The 18,522-nt window shown below is 48.6% G+C and overlaps 1 protein-coding gene across 3 annotated transcripts in view; it reads right to left on the reverse strand.

Annotated features, from left to right (window-relative positions):
- C1H1orf198 (chromosome 1 C1orf198 homolog) overlaps positions 1–18,522 on the reverse strand; it is a 36,956-nt gene that overhangs the window by 15,177 nt on the left and 3,257 nt on the right. For all 3 annotated transcript variants that reach the window (XM_066382905.1, XM_066382896.1, XM_066382886.1), the window contains exon 2: positions 8,893–8,943. In XM_066382905.1, coding sequence (XP_066239002.1) covers positions 8,893–8,943 — 51 coding nt within the window. The remainder of the gene's footprint in view (positions 1–8,892; positions 8,944–18,522) is intronic.

An 18,522-nucleotide genomic window follows, 5' to 3' on the forward strand; every position in this document is an offset into this window, starting at 1 on the left:
CACTTAGAAGTGAGCACTCCATCAAGCCCCAGGCTTTAAGGATCAGCAATCCCTCTGGCTGGGATCTCTGCTTAGAGGGCTCTGGGAAGCTGAGCTGAACATTTGTCCATGTGGACAGCAATAAGCCGAGCAAGGGGCGCTGGGACAGAAGGCGGTCACAGCGGTTCCGCAACTGCTTGGGGCATCATTGAAAGGGTACTCAAGCAGCACGTAGCTGGATGTGACATTCTCCAACAGAAGGACAGAGGCTATTCCCAGGGCTCCTCGGGCAACTGGAGACCGCATCACACTCCTCCAAGGAGGGTGTCACCTGGTTAGAAGACAGTGCTGTGCTGACAGAAGGGGCTGCCTGGTTGGGGGGCTTTGGAGAGAAAATGAGGAAAACAAGAACTCACAGAAAAAAACATCGCAGGATATCGAACCCTAAGTCGCCACCCCACCCCCCACCCTCGGCATATGTTGTTCTTTATTTTACAAGTAAAATATGACTACCACCTCCTTTAAAAAACAGTTCTCCTGGATCTACTGTGCTGGTGCTGGGTCTCCTCCCCATTGCTCTGCCCCCATGAAAAGGGTTTGTTATCTATACATATTTAAAGCACATGCCCATTGGGAGGGGGCCGGGAGGAAGAGAGAGGAGCCAAGGGTCTTTCTTCCTGTCTAGATCTCATCTTCCTAGGTCCATCCAGCACAAGTGGACCAGAACGGGGCTGCGGGAGCAGCCTATCCATCTAGGGACTGCACCCTGGGATCACATTCTGTAAAGGTCCCTGTGCACAACAACAGGGCAAAGCAAAAAGTACTTCCGAACTCATCTCCAACCTGTGCAGTCACACCTGCGGGCCACACAGAAGTGGCACCTTTTACCTCAACAGCCTTTGCCATTTCAAAGGAGGTGTGATTGATTCTCACTTCAGTGATTCAATCCCACCAGGGCTTTCGTCTTATCCTGGGTGGCCTCTGCTAGCTGAGCCTTCTCCCTAGAGACGTCCCCAGCTACTCCCCAGGCCCCAGCCCACCAGGCACCCAACCAAGGTGCTTCCAGGTACCGCTCACTCACTGTCCCCTTCGTCCCCTCAAACTTGCTCCTCCTCAGTAAAGGGCAAACCCGCCACCAGCTACCCAACCCTGAACTTGGTTTTCATAATTCTTTAGTTAAAAGGGAGTAATAATTATTCTTACCTCATTGGACTATTATGAAGATCAAATGAGCAGATGCCCTCAGGGTTTTAGAACAGTGCCTGGCACATAGTAAGTGCTCAGTAAATACAAACTACTTTGCTTTCCTGGTTCTTCATGGTCTGAGGTCAGCTAAGCTGCACCTCCATGACCCCAAGGTACGACGGCTCCTCGTATACCTTCCTCTGGTCACCAGGCCATGGCATGTGGTGACTGTTGCTCACAGCAGGCAATGTCAGTGCCTAAATAGCAAAGCTGGGTTGAATAGTACTTTGGTATCTCCCTCCCTGGGTGCCCAGTGACAGGCCACAGACTCTGAGCTGTTGAGCTTCCCATGGGTATTATGGTCAAACTACTGTACTGTTCTGCAGGTCTGGACTGTCAAGACTATGACCTCCTCACCTTTTATATGCCTTTGATGGTCACGCCGTATGTACCACAGGTTTGGGGCCGTTCTGATACAGAGATAGATCAGTGAACAAGAGAGAGACAGCCCTGCCTCAAGGAAGTGACCGGCTAGTGGGGGGACAACTTTGTGACCCCATGATAAATACAGGAAAGACAATAAAGTTCTAGGTACAATTTTCTTATTTCTGGCGGGGGAGGGGGGAGGTCAGTTTCTAGGTGTAGAGAAAGAGGTGTTGGCAAAGGAGGTGAGGCCAGCCCTGCCCACAGCACAAAGCCACGTGGAGCCGGCGCCTCAGCACAACACTGCATATAAGGACTGATGGGTCAAAGGACTGCTGCCTCCATGCTGGGGACAGGCAGGAAGTTGGCGGGGGATTCAGCTAGCCGGAGATCTCTGAGCCAGGCGAGAAAAGGAGTAAATAGGAAGCCCTCTCCCCTCTAGCAACACTGACAGCCCACCATCAACATCCCAAGTGCCAGCTAAAAAGTACAAAGAGGGTGTGCTGGGAGGAGTCAGTCCAACAACACCAGGACTGGGCGTCAGTCACCCCATGTGGAGAACTCGGTCTCAGCTGGCCAAGTCCGTTCTAAAAACAGAAAGACCACAGCTGAGCCCAGTATCTATTTTTATGTCCCACTCACTGGAGAGGAATGTATATTTCAGGGAAGGGGGAGTGCAAACAGGCAGCCAAAACTAACTGTTTGGCTTGGCAGCCTCCAGCAGATCTAAATTGTTGAACAAAGGCTGCAGGTTTGAAACAGTGATGGAAGAAACAACAGTTTTCTAGAGCAAATCCTAATAAATTCACAAACCATTTAACATCTACTCTCTCCATGGCCTCTCCAAAGAAGGAAGAGGATGAAAAATAGGGGGAAATACTAAATACCTTTAGAGTCCCAAAATCAGTAAAAATGACAACTTGACAGGGAAGCGTGACCCAGCCACTGGAGTCTAGGGGTGTCAGACCTCCGGGCAGTGGAGAGTGGCTGTTCTAGTGGATACCTGCCTTAATGACAAGACACCCGTCACAGACCAGGGGCTGAAGAACACACTCCTGTGTTTTCACCTGGGAACCCAGAGGTCTGAAGAGCTGGGCAGACCGTGGATGAACTCTGCCCGGTCCCCAGTGCCCACCCATCCGGCCCCATGGCAACAAGAGCCCCAAGAAAACCCAACAGAGACCCAATAGGTGGCAGGTGTGCAGTAGCCCTGATCCTGTGATTATGAGGTTAAGGGACAAGTAACAGCCTCTGCCTTCCAAGGGCTTGTCATCTAAACTTTGTGTTTCCATCTATCCCAGCCCTTCCTGAAGGCGACATAGAGGAGGGAAGTGCCTGATGCTGCCCCTCAGCGCGTGGGCCTGGCCTCGACATCTCCTCCATACCCTTCACTTTATGTCTCGATCTTCTGGTCTGCAAAATGTGTTGTCGTGAGGCTTACATGAGGAAGCACCCAAAGGTGCTCAGCACTGACAGGCATGAGTGAGCTGCTCAGCCGCAGCCATGACTGCAGAGTTACCAGCACTGGATTTGGGCTGGCTATGGAAGGCAGGATGGAGTTGAATAGGTAAGAAAGGGCATGGCCACTGAGGCAGGAGAGAACAGAGTCCGGGGCATGGCAGCTCAGGGCCAGGGCTGTCGACGATGGGTGGGGATACCTGACTGCTGAGCAGAAGTGGGGGTTCTTGTTCAGGAGGGTCCCCAAGCAGTGCAGGAGCTAAGCTGTGATGGGGGACAGTGCGGCCTCACATTACAGTGCTTCTTAGAAACTTGCAGCTGGCTGTGAGGATGACAGCTAGGCAGAGCTTGAAACCAAGGGATCCCCTATGTACGGGACATACCGATGGAAGGCCCTGTCCCCCTGTGGGCAGGAGACCTGGGAGCCACAGACAGCCTGAGTGCCAGTCTCTCTTTGTCCATTCGGCCTGAGGTTCCTGCCTTCCTCGAATCCCGACCCAGAGCAGGACAGTGCCACCGGTCTTAGGGCAAAAGAATTCAACATTTGTGCAGGTCCCTGACGCTCCTGAACTCACTTGTCTTCCTGAGAACGGGGCTAGGAAGCCTCTCTGCTCTGGGGATGGTCTACGCTGGCCCTCAGAAATCTTCTGATATCAAAGGAATCAAGGAACTGATTCTCATGTAGCCTCCTTACGGTCCTCAAATAGGCAGCTGACCATCAGATGAAGGACTGGGGAATATAGAAGGGAAAACTCCAGACAATATGGGGGAGGAAAGACAGATGCGGTTGGGGTGGGGTCTCCAGAGCCCCGCTATCGCCAGTGGCTGGGCTTGACCAGCCTCTGCAGGCGTCTCCTCCACACTCCTAGCCCAGAGTGACAGGGAATGCTAAGAATCCTCTCAGCTCCTGCCTCCCCCCTCTCTGGAGCATTCCAATTGCTGGGTTTTTTCCTCTTGAAATATCAGTAGTAGCATGAGAGAGGAGTCCACTGTGGGGTCCCACAGGCGCCCTTCCCAGCACACCTACCAAGCTGACGGATGAGTGGGAAAGATGCCGGCCATGACCACCCCGCCCCAGCTGGGACAGGCAGCGCTTCCTCTGAGCCTCCCTTTGTGATGAGGTCACAAATATCTCAGCAACAGGGGCACCGGCTGGGTCAGCCTGGGAGGATGGAGGGGCCCGGGCTGGGAGGATGGGCTGCAGGAAGTGTGTGCTGCACTGAGACCCCTCTTTGCCTGCCCAGCCATCAAGGGAAATTCTGATGAGAGCTGTGCTTCACTGGGCTGTGTTCCTAGTCCCCAGCACTGGGCAGCAGCCCCTCGGTCCCCAGCACTGGGCAGTGACCCGGTCTCCAGCATAGCACTGGCTCAGTCTATGTGGGTGGAACTACCATGTGCTGGCCTAAAGAAGAAGTCCACACAGAGAGGTACAGCCATTAGACAAGAAACCCCAAACCCCTGGGGTTCTCAGCTTTGCCCCAACAGCCGTGACTTTGGGTCAGCCCTGGCCTCAGTTATCTGACCACCAGGGCTTCTGAGGCACCTGACACTCATTCAATCTGCTGAAAGCAAGAGTTGAAAGAAGGTGTGAGATTACACCTCCCAACATGTCCATGACTATGTGTTAAGTGAATGGGGGGAAATAGCTGAAGGGATGATTGTGAGGCTAAAACTTTTCTCCTGTATGAGTTTTGTCACCTAATGAAGCTCACTTCTCACTGGGATGTTTTTTGAGCATAGAAGTGTTTACTCACTTTGAGTCTTATGCACAATGTCTGACATAGAGTGGATGTTCAATAAATGTTCACTGAATTTTTTAAATCAATGGGATGATGTCATAGAGCCAGAAAGTAGAATGGTGGTTGCCAGGGGCTGGGGGAAGCGAATGGGGAGTTGCTTTTAATGGAGACAGAGTTTCAGTTTGGGAAGGTGAAGAAAATTCTGTGGCTGGATGGCGGTGACTGGTGCATAACATTGCGCATACACTTAACACCACTGAGCTGAACACTTAAAAATGGCCAAGTTGATCAATTTTATGTTGTATGTATCTTACCACAACTGAAAAATGAAATTTAAAAAAGAAATTGGTGGATTATGGGTCAACAACGGAATGAAATAAGCTGGTGTCACGGCTGCCAGGGTACAGGATCTTAGATTAAAAACGGCCAAAAATTCTCTGCAACTCTCCATCAAGGGCTGTGATCTGTTTCCCCACACCTGAATACAGGGTGGACTATCCCTTAATTTGACCAGCAGAACAAAGTGGAAGTGACACTGTGTGGTTTTCACTCCTGAGTGTTGAGAGGCCTGCAGGCTCCCACTTCTGGCCCAGGGAGCTCTTATACCACACGTGTGGCACAGCTGACGGCCAGCGCCAATTGGACAGAGAAGTGAGGTTATCTCGGAGCAGCCAGCTCCCCTCAGGCTGTCAGATGACATATGAGCTACCCAGGAAAGGCTAGCATAACACCCACTGAGCCCGCAGAGCCCTGCCCAGATGGCTGACCTACAGAATCAGAATCACAAGCAAAAAACATGGCTCGCCTGATCTCTGGTGGCGCAGTGGATAAAGTGTTGACATGGGAACACTTGAGGTCGCTGGTTCAAAACCCTGTACTTGTCTGGTCAAGGCATATATGGGAGTTGATGCTTCCTGCTCCTCCCCCCTTTCTCTCTCTCTCTCTCTCCTCTCTAAAATGAATTTAAAAAATTAAAAAAAACACACACAAAAAACCCAACATGGCTCTTCTCGGCCAGAAGCTGCGGGGCAGGCTGTTATGACAACAGGTTATTGATGGGGTGAAGATGGCATCTACTGGGAGAACAAGCCACAGGCTCTGAGTCTCCAGTCTGCACCTGGAGATCTGGTCACCTGTACTGGCTAAAGCCACCTCCTGTTTGCAGCTGTTCAATGAGCTCTCCAAAGGGGTTCTGATCAATCTGTAAATCCTAAGGCAGAGAGTGACAAAGTCCAGGATGCTCCAACCCTAAGACTGAGAGGCATGCATGGGGGGCTTTCTAGAACTTGCCGATGACTCATGAGGGCAGAGGAGGAGGTAAGCTCCCCCTTGCTCTTGAAGGCTCTCCACAAGGCTCGCTCACTAAACAACACAAGTCTGACCTTGAGGGTTTGAACCAAAACATGAGGACACTTAGTGAGCCCAACATCGGTGAAATAAGCTGCTTTTCCTTGAAAGGGAACAGGAAGTAGACCAGAGAAGTCCAACCCACAAAGACTGTGCTTTTTGCTACACAAGGACACAAGTGAAAATAGGTGACATACTTACTTGATTTTATCAAACCTTCTCAATTCACCAGGTCCCCATGGGACCCAGCTGGTATCTGTGGACAATGACCGCCAGCCATGATCCACACTGGCCTGTGTTACCATCCTGTTCTCAAGACCTTTCCTAGGCACTTTCCTAGGCACTTGTCCCCCACACTGGCCCGAGGAGCTAAGCCCCATGTCAGCAGCTGCCCTAGGCACCATCCCATCTCTGTCCCTGGAACGTCATCTACACGAGTTAAAAACAGATGGAAGTAGGCAGTTTTACCAGTAGCTGATTCTGGGACATTTAACCAGGTAAATTCTTGAGAGAGCAGACATTCTCATGGGGCACACAATGGACTTAGGCCTTAGGACATACATGTTCAGTACGGTTCTGACTTCTCTGTGTCTCCATTGCTGTGGAATCAGACAGAGGGCCCACCCAGCCCAGGACCTGTGCTGCTTCCTGGGTCACTGAACCAAGGCTGCCACTCCCGCAGCCGAGCACCTGTTTGCCTGTTACCCCTAGATCTCACCTACAGGGCCTGTCCTCTCAGTTACCCATTCAGAGGGTCCATACAAAAGGAAATCAAAGACCATGGCTGAACGCCAATGTGATAGCCTACTGTTTCCTTTACATGGCACCAGACAAGGATTTTCTGCTGGATTTAGGAGTTGTAGTCATTCCAGGCTGCTCCCTGACATCCTTCTTCACTTCTTCCCCTCCCCATCAGCCACTCCTTCAACTAGCATCCAGATCCCTAGGGGGACTCCAGCTTCCAGATACCCACTGTCCCTCATTCTGCCCTCTACATGGAGCTAGGTTTCTAAGCTACAGTCGAAATAAAAAAATAGCATGGTCCTGGCCAGCTGGCTCAGTGGAGGTTTGGCCTACTATATGGACATCCTGGGTTCAATTCTATGGTCAGAGCACACAAGAAAGTGACCATCTGCTTCTCTCCCTCTTCCTCAATCCTTTCTTCTCTCCCTCTTACCCTCTTGCAGTCAGTAGCTTGATTGGTTCATGGCCCCCCAGTGATGATGATGGTTCCACTGGAGCACATTAGCCTCAGGCACTAAAAATAGCTCTGCTGACTCAAGCATGGGCCCCAGACAGGGTGTCTGGGTGGATCCCAGGGAGCACATGCAGGAGTCTGTCTCTCTATCTCCCCTCTTCTCACTTAAAAAAAAAAAACAAAATAAAAAAAACCCCACGCAGGATGTATATGTTTGCACCTTTGTTTTTAAGCTGTGTGGGTCCCAGCAGAGCAATCCAGTGAAGGCAGAGGCACCTGTGCTCACAGGGGGAACACATTCGTCTGCATACTCTCAAAGCACCGTGTCCTCTCAAACCACCTCTGAACCAGACGTGAGGATTGCCTCAACTTTCACACACCTCTCTATCCCAAGGCCACTCATTTTGCTGCAGGCAGTCAGCAATCACTTCTTATGATTTATAATATTTATATTATTATTATGTAAATGCTAACTCTGTGCAACAATGCCAGCTGTCCTTACCTAGCTAAACCCTCACCCAATATTTCATTTTAAGACACAAGCTCCCATGTGAGGGCCTCTTGCAGATTCTCGTTGCTTCGCCCCACTCAGACCCACCCCCACCCTGCTCTAAAGTGCCCTGGATGCCCATTTCTACTGAGATGAGAAACTGGAAACAAGAGAAAAACCAACAATCCTCCCCTTTAACTCATGCCCAGGAGCCCCGAGCTGACTGCAAGCCTAAGCCCTATTCCAGGCTCGAAGTCCCCCTCATGGCCTCTGTTATGCAAAGAACCCTCCATCACACAGCACTGAGTGTTCTAGAATTCAGAGAGTCCTGGGCTTTTTCCTCCTTTTCCTTGGTGAGAGACACTGCCTTCTGGTCATTTTGCTGCTTATGAATGCACTTCTACTAGGGCAACCTGGGAGGATGTGGGAATGAATAAAGAGCAATCAAGCTGGATACTCATAGGCAACCCTGCCAACAACAATAATAAATTGTGATCGCCTGGGAGACCAGAGTAAGCATTGGCGATCACCTTGGGTTGTATCAGCTAATCCATGCACATGTGCATCACTGGCGATTTCCATTCCAGATGGTAAAAAGTGCATCTTCCTTTCTCCCTCACCCTCCGGACTCTTGCACCTTAGAGCTGACTCTTCCAGGCATTTGCATTGGATATACAATCTTGTCTTTGCCACTGTCTCTCCTGAATCAACTTCCTGTCCCTGTTGCCTTCTGATTTCATTTTAAGAAAAGCAGCTGTTACCTTCTCCTCCCCAACCTAAAAATAATTTTTTAAAAGCTCCACTCCCAGCTTTGCCTTATGAAGCATCCCCACCAAGGCACCAAGTGCTGCTGGGCGGGAGCAGAAGCAGAGAATGGCCGACAGGCTGAGCCTGGGCCCCAGGATGGGGGCCCAGACATCACACAGCAGTGTGCTAACTCATCACCAGCCCCTCCCCACCTTCCTCCTTTTCCACCAACAGTGGGGCCACTGCCTTCAAAGTCCATCATAAGAAAAACATATAACGCAAATCTTTTTTAAAGGACAAACAATTCTAAATTTAATCCAACTTACCCTTGTTTCCCAGGAGAAAGGGGCAGAATGCTCATCTTGCCAAGTTATGTCCTGAAATGAAAATTTAAGAAATCTGAAATCCAAACCTGAACACCCATGCAAACATCCCCCCATGGCCTTGAGGGAACAAAAATTGAGGACAAATTCTTACTTCTGGCTGGACATAAGCCTGATGTTTTGATGCTCTACAGAGAATGTGCTGACCTTCACAGTCGGGCCAGACCCTACCTTTCCAGCTGAGGCTGCCAGGCAAGCTCCTCCCTGGTCAGACAGAGATCCGTGATGGCCTGGGAGGCCCCATGATGGACTCGATGGTAGGGATGTTGAATAGAAGGGGAAGGGGGCTTTAGGGTTCAGGACTCAGAATGATGAACCAAGGGGCCACAGGAAGATGATTAGCCTTTTGAGCCTCAGTTTCCATGTTTGTCAAAGGAGAATCATTCTCCCCTTGCATGGTTGCTGTGAGGACTAAATGGGGTAACATAATAAAAGAACACCAGCAACAGTCTGCCATTAGCTGATACATCTGAGCCCCTCCTCCTCCCATATGCCTACCAGAGATCTGAAAGGCATCAATCAACAAAATCAATGATGAAAATGCCAATTTAATGCAAGTGCCTAAATATAACGAGAATTCTGATATCACTCCACACCCTCACCAAGTAGAACATGATGGAAAGAGCCCTTTGGAACAGTCATTGAGAATGTGACCTTGGATCCATTATGTCTGCTCCCTGAGCTAAACAATGACAGGAAAAGGGCCTTTCCTTGGTGACCCCTCCAACCCACCAGCTATCTTCCTGTGCTAGCAAATGTCTCATCTGTGCCCAGCTTATATTGGGCGGCATATTTTCTATACCAAAAGTTGGGATATATTGGGTGAGACAAACTGGAGACAAACTGTAATAGGATAAAATATTTTACGTTGAGACTGTTCTTTCATAAAGCACCCCAGGTAAATTATGTCTCCCCACTTTCCAGAGGTTCTCCCTGCCCCAGAGTTAGGTTCACTGACTCTTCCCCCTCTACGAGACAAACCCGTCTGCAGACACGCCTACTTCCTTCATAGTTCCCACCTGAACTACCCTCTTGTCTGCATGTGTGCTATCTCTTGTGGTTGTCAGGCAAAACTTTAAAAATGTAAGGGAGCTGGGCCACTGCCCTCTCATTTGGAATTTCAGTTAAACCTAAGTTATTTTCAATTTACAAACTTTGTCCCTCCAAAAATGGAAATGGGCTGCCTGGAGGAATGTGAGCTAAACTTTGTGACCAGCAGAGGCTGTGGGCTCCTGCATCCTGTCCCTGTGTGTGTATGGTGGGGGTGGGGGGAGGGCAGTTGAGCTACATGACCTAAGGTCACTACCGTTCTATGATCTCAGGACCCCATAAGTTCCTCTCAGAAGTAATAAAACTAGATGAGCTTTGTTGTCAGTTGGGAAAAATGAAGGCGGCCGATGCAATGTAAGCATCATTTAATGTTGATTTAGACTTGACAAAAAGTAAAGGGATGTCACTGGACCAGTGTGTTCCTCTAGCCAGAGGTGGGACAGCCCAGGGGCCACCTTAGTGGACAGAGGAAGTGTGTACAGGCAGGAAAGGGCACAAGAGCGCTGGCCAAGAACAGGGCACACTGGAGCTGAACTCCTCTTATCATGCAACATGATTCTTCTTCAAAATATTATGTGGCCCTGGCTGGTTGGCTCAGTGGATAGAGTGTTGGCCTGGTGTGCAGATGTCCAGGGTTCGATCACCAGTCAGGGAACACAGGAGAAGCAACCATCTGATTCTCTTCTCCTTCCTCTCCCCCTTCTCTCTCTCTTCCCGTCCCACAGCCAGTGGCTCAATTTGTTCAAGTGTAGGCCCTAGCACTGAGGATAGCTTGGTAGATTCAAGCATCGGCCCCAGACAGGGTTGTCGGATGGATCCCAGTAGGGGTACATGCAGGAGTCTGTCTCTATTCCCCTCCTCTCACTTAAAATAATAATAATAATAATAATAATAATAATAATAATGCAACCTGAGTCTCTTTGAAATCTGCAAAGGTTAAAATAAGAATTTTGGCCTTGGAAGGTGAATGAATTCAAGACTAAGCAACAAAGATCCAGTCTGGGACCTGGTAAACCAGCCGTCCCCAGTGGTCACAGCAGCCCATATGAGCAGACATTCCAAGAAGGTCAGACACAGAGAGAGGGTCACTCTGTGATTTCTCCCCAATTTGGTGTCAAGTCAATAATCTTTTGTTTGCTCCAGCAAGAAACTGAGTCAAGGGGCAAATTCCTTAGGTTTCTGCAATTCTGAGCTCATAAAAAATAATAAAGCACTTAACAAAAATAAACATGCCAAACAAAAATGTGATTGAAGCTCTGATGTCAGCCACTGGCCACACACCCCAGCCACAAAAAGCGTGGGAGGCGGGAACAGGCTCTCCAGGCAGCAGGATGCAAAGTGCCATCAGAACTGCAGTGTACACACACACACTGCTTTCTTTCTTCTAATCTGTTTATGGTACGTAACCATAAATAGGCAACCAACACATGGCTGGGCATGTTTGTGGACAATCACATGTGTTTTCTGTAGGGTTCCTCTGAAGGCTCTCCCACCTGCCTCCCTGGCGCCAAAGATCTGAAACTAAGCCGCCAAATATGTCTGCTCTTGGCCAAAGTGGTCATCTTCAGTGTTAAATTCCGTTCCACAGGAGACGTCCCAACCAGAGACAACACCGAATCTCTCTGGACACAGTTCCTTCTCTGAAGCACAGTACGGGACAAAAACCAGAGAGGAAGTCATAGAGGGCCACGGGAGACACAGCTCTGGCCAAGTATCAGATGCCAGTGTACACGTGGCAGGCTCTGGGGGCCCCCATGTGACTCAAATGACCTAGGATGGACACATGGCAAGTATCTTTCCTAACTGTCCAGAGGCCTTGTCTGGGACATGTTCACCCAACGCAATGTCACTTCTTAAAAGAAACAGTATTTTCTTAAAAGTGAGAATAGATATTCCCTGCTCACACCCTTAGAATGCATATTTGCAGGAATTTCCAGCATTTACGCCTCTATTACTTGATAAAAACAGATCCCAGGGAGTTTAAGATCTTTCTGGGCCCAGACATTTTTACTTTTGGAGGTTGCAACCAGTGGTGAGCGGAAGTAGGCCTGTACCCATTCATCAATGACTGTGGCATTGTTGGCAAAGCACTAAATGTACACATAAAAATGGTTAAAATGGTATAGTTTGTTATGTATATTTTACCACAATAAAAAAAAGTCTGAAAAGGCTACATCCTGTCTAATTCCAACTTTATCACACTCTGGAAAAGGCCAAATTACAGAGGCAGTAAAAAGACCAGTGGTGGCCAGGAGTTAAAGGGAGGCAGAGCACAGAGCATTTTTAAGGGCAGAAGGATACCCTGTACCATACTGTAATCATGGGTACTTCTCTCAAATCTGTAGAGTATTTACTATCAAGAGGAAACCCAATGTAAACCATGGATTCTGGGAAATACTGCTGGTGTCACTGTGGGTTCACCCACTGTGACAGAGGCACCACTCAGGTTGGGGAGGCCGATAGTGGGGGAGTCTGTGCCTCTATGGAGGGGGGGAGGTAGATCGGAATTCTCTATACTTTCTACTGTTTTGCAAAGAACCTAAAACTGCTCTAAAAAATGAAAACATTTTCTTTTCTTTTTAAAAATTTTTTTTTAATTTATTCATTTTTTTTTTTTTTTTAGAGAGGAGAGGGAGAGACAGAGGATGAGAGAGAGAGGAGAGACAACAGAGAGAGAGAAAGGGGGGAGGAGCTGGAAGCATCAACTCCCATATGTGCCTTGACCAGGCAAGCCCAGGGTTTTGAACTGGCGACCTCAGCATTTCTAGGTCGATGCTTTATCCACTGCGCCACCACAGGTCAGGCCGAAAACATATTTTCAAAAAAGTATGTACCCTTGGAAAGAAACGCCACAAAGGTAATAAATTGTCAAAGCTCATCATTTCTTAATTAATACATTTTGTGATCATCCATGCTCCTGAGGTTGTTTGCATCTGCTGCTTCTGCAAGATGAAGAGTACATCTGACACTACACAGTGGTGTCACACACGGCACCTCTGGGTGGCTCTGAGTCAGGGCATCACCTGGGGCTTGATGGGCAACCCAGCAAGTGCTACAATGCAGGGCTGCTTTCCTGCCTCCCCCATTTCCACCACACCTCTGCTGCAGCCAGTATACCCACAATCTGCATTAAATACAACTTCTGCAATTCAATTTTTAAAGCACTTTGGCAATTTTGCTTTTGAAATTATTTGGTTACAAGTAATTCCTCTATAATTTTGGCTATGATTTCTATGTAAAAGTCACGACTTTTCCAAAAGTATTCTAAAGAGAGAGATTCTGGCCTAACCAGGTGGTGGCGCAGTGGATAGAGCATCGGACTGGGATGCAGAAGACTCAGGTTCGAGACCCCGAGGTTGCCAGCTTGAGCGCGGGCTCATCTGGTTTGAGCACAGCTTACCAGCTTACCAGCTTACCAGCTTGGACCCAAGGTTGCTGGCTCGAGCAAGGGGTTACTCAGTCTGCTGAAGGCCCACGGTCAAGGCATATATGAGTAAAGCAATCAATGAACTAAGGTGTTGCAACAAAAAACTGATGATTGATGCTTCTCATCTCTCTTCGTTCCTGTCTGTCTGTCCCTCTCTCTGACTCTCTCTCTCTGTCTCTGTAAAAAAATAAATAATAAATAAATAAATGTTATCTTGTGTCATCTACCCTTTAAAAAAAAAAGAGAGACTCTGGACTGAACATTGATTCCAAATGTGGTGAAACCGTATAAATATTCACTTTTCCTTCTGATGAGCTTGATTAGAGATTACTGAGCATTTCTTTTTTTTTATAACTTTCTTTCCGGTTTTAGGGCCCAATGGGTGTTACTGCTGCGTCTCAAGCATGTGGAACAGAGGCAGCACCTGTGGACGTCTGTCTGCACTGTGTGTCCCTCAGGGCCCTTCTGCAATCAGCCCGAACAAACTGCGCCTCCCTGCAGATGCCCTCTCTAGGACACACAGGTATCTAGAGGGTATGGCTCTTTTCAGGTCCTTACTGGACTTGGGTTCACACTGACTGTCCAGGACACCAGATTCAAGACTCTTGGAAGAGGTCCCCTGGCCTCACAGTTCCCAGGTGTGGCTGCAGATCTGAATTGCCGAGAGTACTATTTCAAGAGGCAGAACCTGTGGGTCCTACCGAACTTAGTTTCACAAAACCCTAGATATTATTCCTAGATAATTCTTATGCAGCCGTTCCACTAGGCAGCATACCTTAGTCCACTGGGCAGGTCAGTCCTTCACAAGATGCTGACTCCTTCTTCACACTGGGAACACCTAGCCACATGGCCACTCAGGCTGTGCTCGCTGACCACCAGGGCTGAGGGTCTACCTCTGTCTACCCAGGCCACGCCCCATGCAGAGGTGCCCTGGATCAATATTACTAGATGGTCTTCATCATCCCCAAATAGGGACCTCTCCTAAACCAGCCCTGGTCTAGGCTGCTCTCACACACCCACTCTGGAGCAGGGAAACCATGTCTGTGGCATTAGTATGATCAATACCGCAAGTGAACAGTCTCCTAGCATGCAGCAAGGTTCCAGAATAATGAGAACCACAGCTAAAGTTTCTTTTATTCGTCTCATTCAAAGACTAAAGAAAAACTATGACAACTGCTGCTGACCTATATAATAGGTATGGAACCATAAACAGTCAACACTCTATCCATTAGACTCAGATGTGGTGCTTTGTCTGTTAAATCTCACCTCTCACCAGGAGGGCTGAGCTTCTAAAAGTTAAAATCCCAACCATGAAATGGACTGGATTTTTCTTTAGTGATTCAGAAACAGCATGAAGATCCAGGAACATGGCAAGGTGCTCACTGGAACTATAAATTGTCACTATACTCCTGTTTCTGGTTGACAGATGGTAGCATCTTGGCTTAAAGGGAAGATTTCAACTGTAAAATACCATAAGCTAGAGAAATTAGAAATAAGGCAGAGCCTGTGGAATGGGACAGACACTCCCCTACATTGCTGACTGTCATCCTTGACTGAGGACAGGTGGCCTGGGCCTCCTGGCACATCCAGCAGGGAGCACATTCTTCGTGTGGGTGGTAATCATATTCTCTGATATTCAGTCCACAACAAAAGCCTGCATGGTGACGTTTATAGCTGCTTTATTCATAATTGCCAAAACTTGGGAACAACCGATGTGTTTTGGTAAGTGAATGGATAAATTGTGGTACATCAAATAATGGAGTATTATTCATCACTAAAAAGAAGTGAGCTATCAAGACAATAGTCTGCCTATGGAAGAGAGATGGAAGAACCTTACATGCATTTTACTAAGTGAAAGAAGCCAATCTGAAAGGCCACATACTGTATGATTCCAACTATCACATTCCGGAAAAGGCAAAACAATGGAAAGAATAAAAGGATCAGTGGTTGCCAGGGGTTGAGGGAGGGAGATGGACAGGCAGAGCACAGAGGATGCTCAGGGCAGTGAAATACTCTGTATGATACTATCATGGTGGATACTTGTCATTGTCCATTTGTCCAAAGCCAATGACTGTACGACACCATGAGTGAACCTAATATATATGGACTTGGGGGACAACGATGTCTTGGTGAGGGTTCATCAGTTGCAACAATGGTACCCTCCGGTAGAAGGTACTGGTCGTGGGGGAGCTGTGTTCAGACAGGGGGTGTATAGAAACTCTTCACTTTCTGCTCAATTTTACTCTGAACCTAAAACCACTTTAAAAAATTAAGTCTACTAAAAAATAAAAAGGAGTGGTGAGCAGGGAAGAAGAATCATTAAAATATGCTCTTACCAACTGCTCATTCTTAGGGACTAATACCATTTACATTATTTATGAAGTCGATGATTTTCTCTTTTGATGTGTCGTATATTTAACTCTGCTGATCAGAGGGCTTCCAAAAGCGAGTACAGAACTGCACTTCCAGCAGCAGAGCAGCGGCTGGGACTGAGCTGCTGGCAGCTTCTACCAGGGACACAGACTCTGAACCAGCCTGCACAGACCACAGCAGCGAAGCGGAGCCACTGTGGTGACAGGGGAGCCCGGGGGGCAGTGGGGGAGAGGTCTAAGGAAATGAACAGAAACACAAGTAGGAAGTTTAAACAGGTCTGGTTTTCATGTATATTTTTGAAAACTGGATATTTTTTCCAGAACTAAGGGAAATCTCTTGCTTAGAGTATCAAGTGACTCCTGCCAATGAAAGAGTGACTCCAGACCAGTCAGCTTGCTTTCAACTCTGTCCCTCCCTGCGTGCCAGTGAACTAGTCACTTAATTTCTCTGCCAAACCTGTTACCTGGCAGCCACAGGAGCCAGGGAGGGGGCGTGTGTTGCTGCCTTAGCTCTCAGGGCTCAGGAAGTTCAACCCCATTTCTCCAAGGAGTCCCAGGGAGCAAGCAAAGCACCTGCCAGGTGCTGCTTCCGGCCGAAGACCATCAGTGTGAAGGGAGCCTGACAACTGACAACTCGGGGCAGGCCAGCAGCTCCCCCCCCCCCCCCCCCCCCGCAGCCTGTGCAACTGGATCTGGACGCCAAGCCACATCTTTAACTCCTGTCCGGGGCCAGGGCTCAGAACCCAAGGTCAGGGACACAAAAAGCCACGTCCACTCTGTCATCTTTTCTAAAAAACACACAACTCTGCCAGACAGAGGTGGGAACCATAGTTATACATTCCACCTCCCTTAAAAAGACAAGTCCATAATATCGAAAAGGAACTCTCAAATTTCCTTTTAGTTTTTCTCCCTCAAGGAAAAGGCCGAGCTGCCGAGGCTGAAAGAAGAGGAGACCACACGGGTTATAGGTCCTCCATCGGGAAGCCAAAGATCCAGCCACACTCAGATATGACCAAGATTTCATACTGGAGGAAAGTCCTGGAAGGATACTAGTAACTGCTTTCTAATGCTGCTTCTGCATTGTTTGCGAATTTTCACAGTAATCGACAGGAACATCCTTTTATAAATGTTGTAATAACTTAGTTTGTTTCAGAAAAACAAACATGGGGCTGGCCAGGAGGCAGGTGCTTTGCAGGCAAGTGGATGCAGCCAGGTGAGCTGGCGCAAGGGATTCCACACTGACACCCAGGGGCCGCCCCGGGAGCAAGGGTCCTTCAGAGTCCTGCCAAGGAAGAGCAGCCTCAGGCAGTGCCACAGGTGTGCGGAGTCAGGGAGGCCAGGCCTCAGCCCCAGAAAAGCATGTGAAGGCCACAAGCAGTAAGAGAGTGCCAATGAGTCCTCAGATTCCTGCAGGAGATGCAGTTGGGGACATTTACGAGAGCAGCTGGTCATGCTGCGCTGTTGAAGAGAGGGCAGAGTTGTCAGGCTCCAGAGCCTCAATACTCTGCATTACTGCACGCAAAATCCAGGTTGGGCTGCTCCTACCCAGACTCATCTGCATTACACTGAACTTGGAAGAGGTAGGTCACAAAAATGAGGGGATATTTCAAAATAAATATGAAGCAATAAAATATCCCCCCTGATTTTTGAGAGTAGTATATATTTATACACCAAGTGCCCAATTTCCAGGGTCACCTGCTTATGGCCCATATGGAATGGAGAATGTGGCCAGAGCTCAGAACCCTATCTATAACCAGCTCTCACCAGCACACTCAGATCCTACTACATCGGTAGCAAGGACTTTGGAAGGGGGGGCAGGGAGCAGAGTGCAACACATTCCTAAAAATTCAGTGTTTTTTTTTTTTCCTTCCTTGATCACACACGAAGCACCAGAAACAAACTAGGGTGGTCTCTAAACCCTTCTAAAATGCAAACTTTCCATCTCCCAAAGTAGCCATACCCCAAACTTTACTGCTGGGGGAAGAAAGCAGCAATCTAAAAACAAGAAGCCACACCACACTGTTAAAAGCATCTATTTGCAAATATGCATTCATGTTCTACCAGGCACCTGACCAATGTCTGTGTCTGTACCTGAGAAACCTTGAAAGCCACTTATTTCCCAGGGGGAGGACCACATCCTCGAGGGCAATGCCTTGCTGCCTTGTGGCTGTGTGGCCAGGACTGGGTTCCAGGGATGGGGCTCTGTGCATCTCTGCTTTTGCTGAGGCAGAAGCACTCTGAGGGTGGACAGGAGAGATGATGGGGGACAGCAGGAGCTGGTGGCCTTGCCCTGAAGCTGTATTGAGATCATACGTTCCCAGGGGGCATTTTTAAAGGAGCGGATGAAGATTTACGGAAAGGCTAAGCACCTCTAAGCTAAAATGCCTCTAGTTTTTAACATAACTGGTTTTGAGAAATATTTGCTCAACTGATTCCCAAGGACATAAGAACTGAAAGAAATGATAGGTCCCCTCCCGGCTTCAATGCAAGACAGCCAGCCCCCCTCTGCATCAGGGTAGCCATCCAGCAGGGGTAATCTAGGCCCTGGTCCTCTCCCTTTGCGACAGAGAAGCAAATACGAGCACACAGATGCACCCGTCCTATGCAGAGTGGCACTATCACAGAGGCAATCAACTACAGTGTGTGCACTGAGCCCGGGCCATACTCACGGCCACCAAGAGCTATGACCATCAATACACAATCAAATCTCTAGTCATTGGTCCT

Source organism: Saccopteryx leptura, chromosome 1 (assembly GCF_036850995.1).
Source record: "Saccopteryx leptura isolate mSacLep1 chromosome 1, mSacLep1_pri_phased_curated, whole genome shotgun sequence".
NCBI lineage: Eukaryota > Metazoa > Chordata > Mammalia > Chiroptera > Emballonuridae > Saccopteryx > Saccopteryx leptura.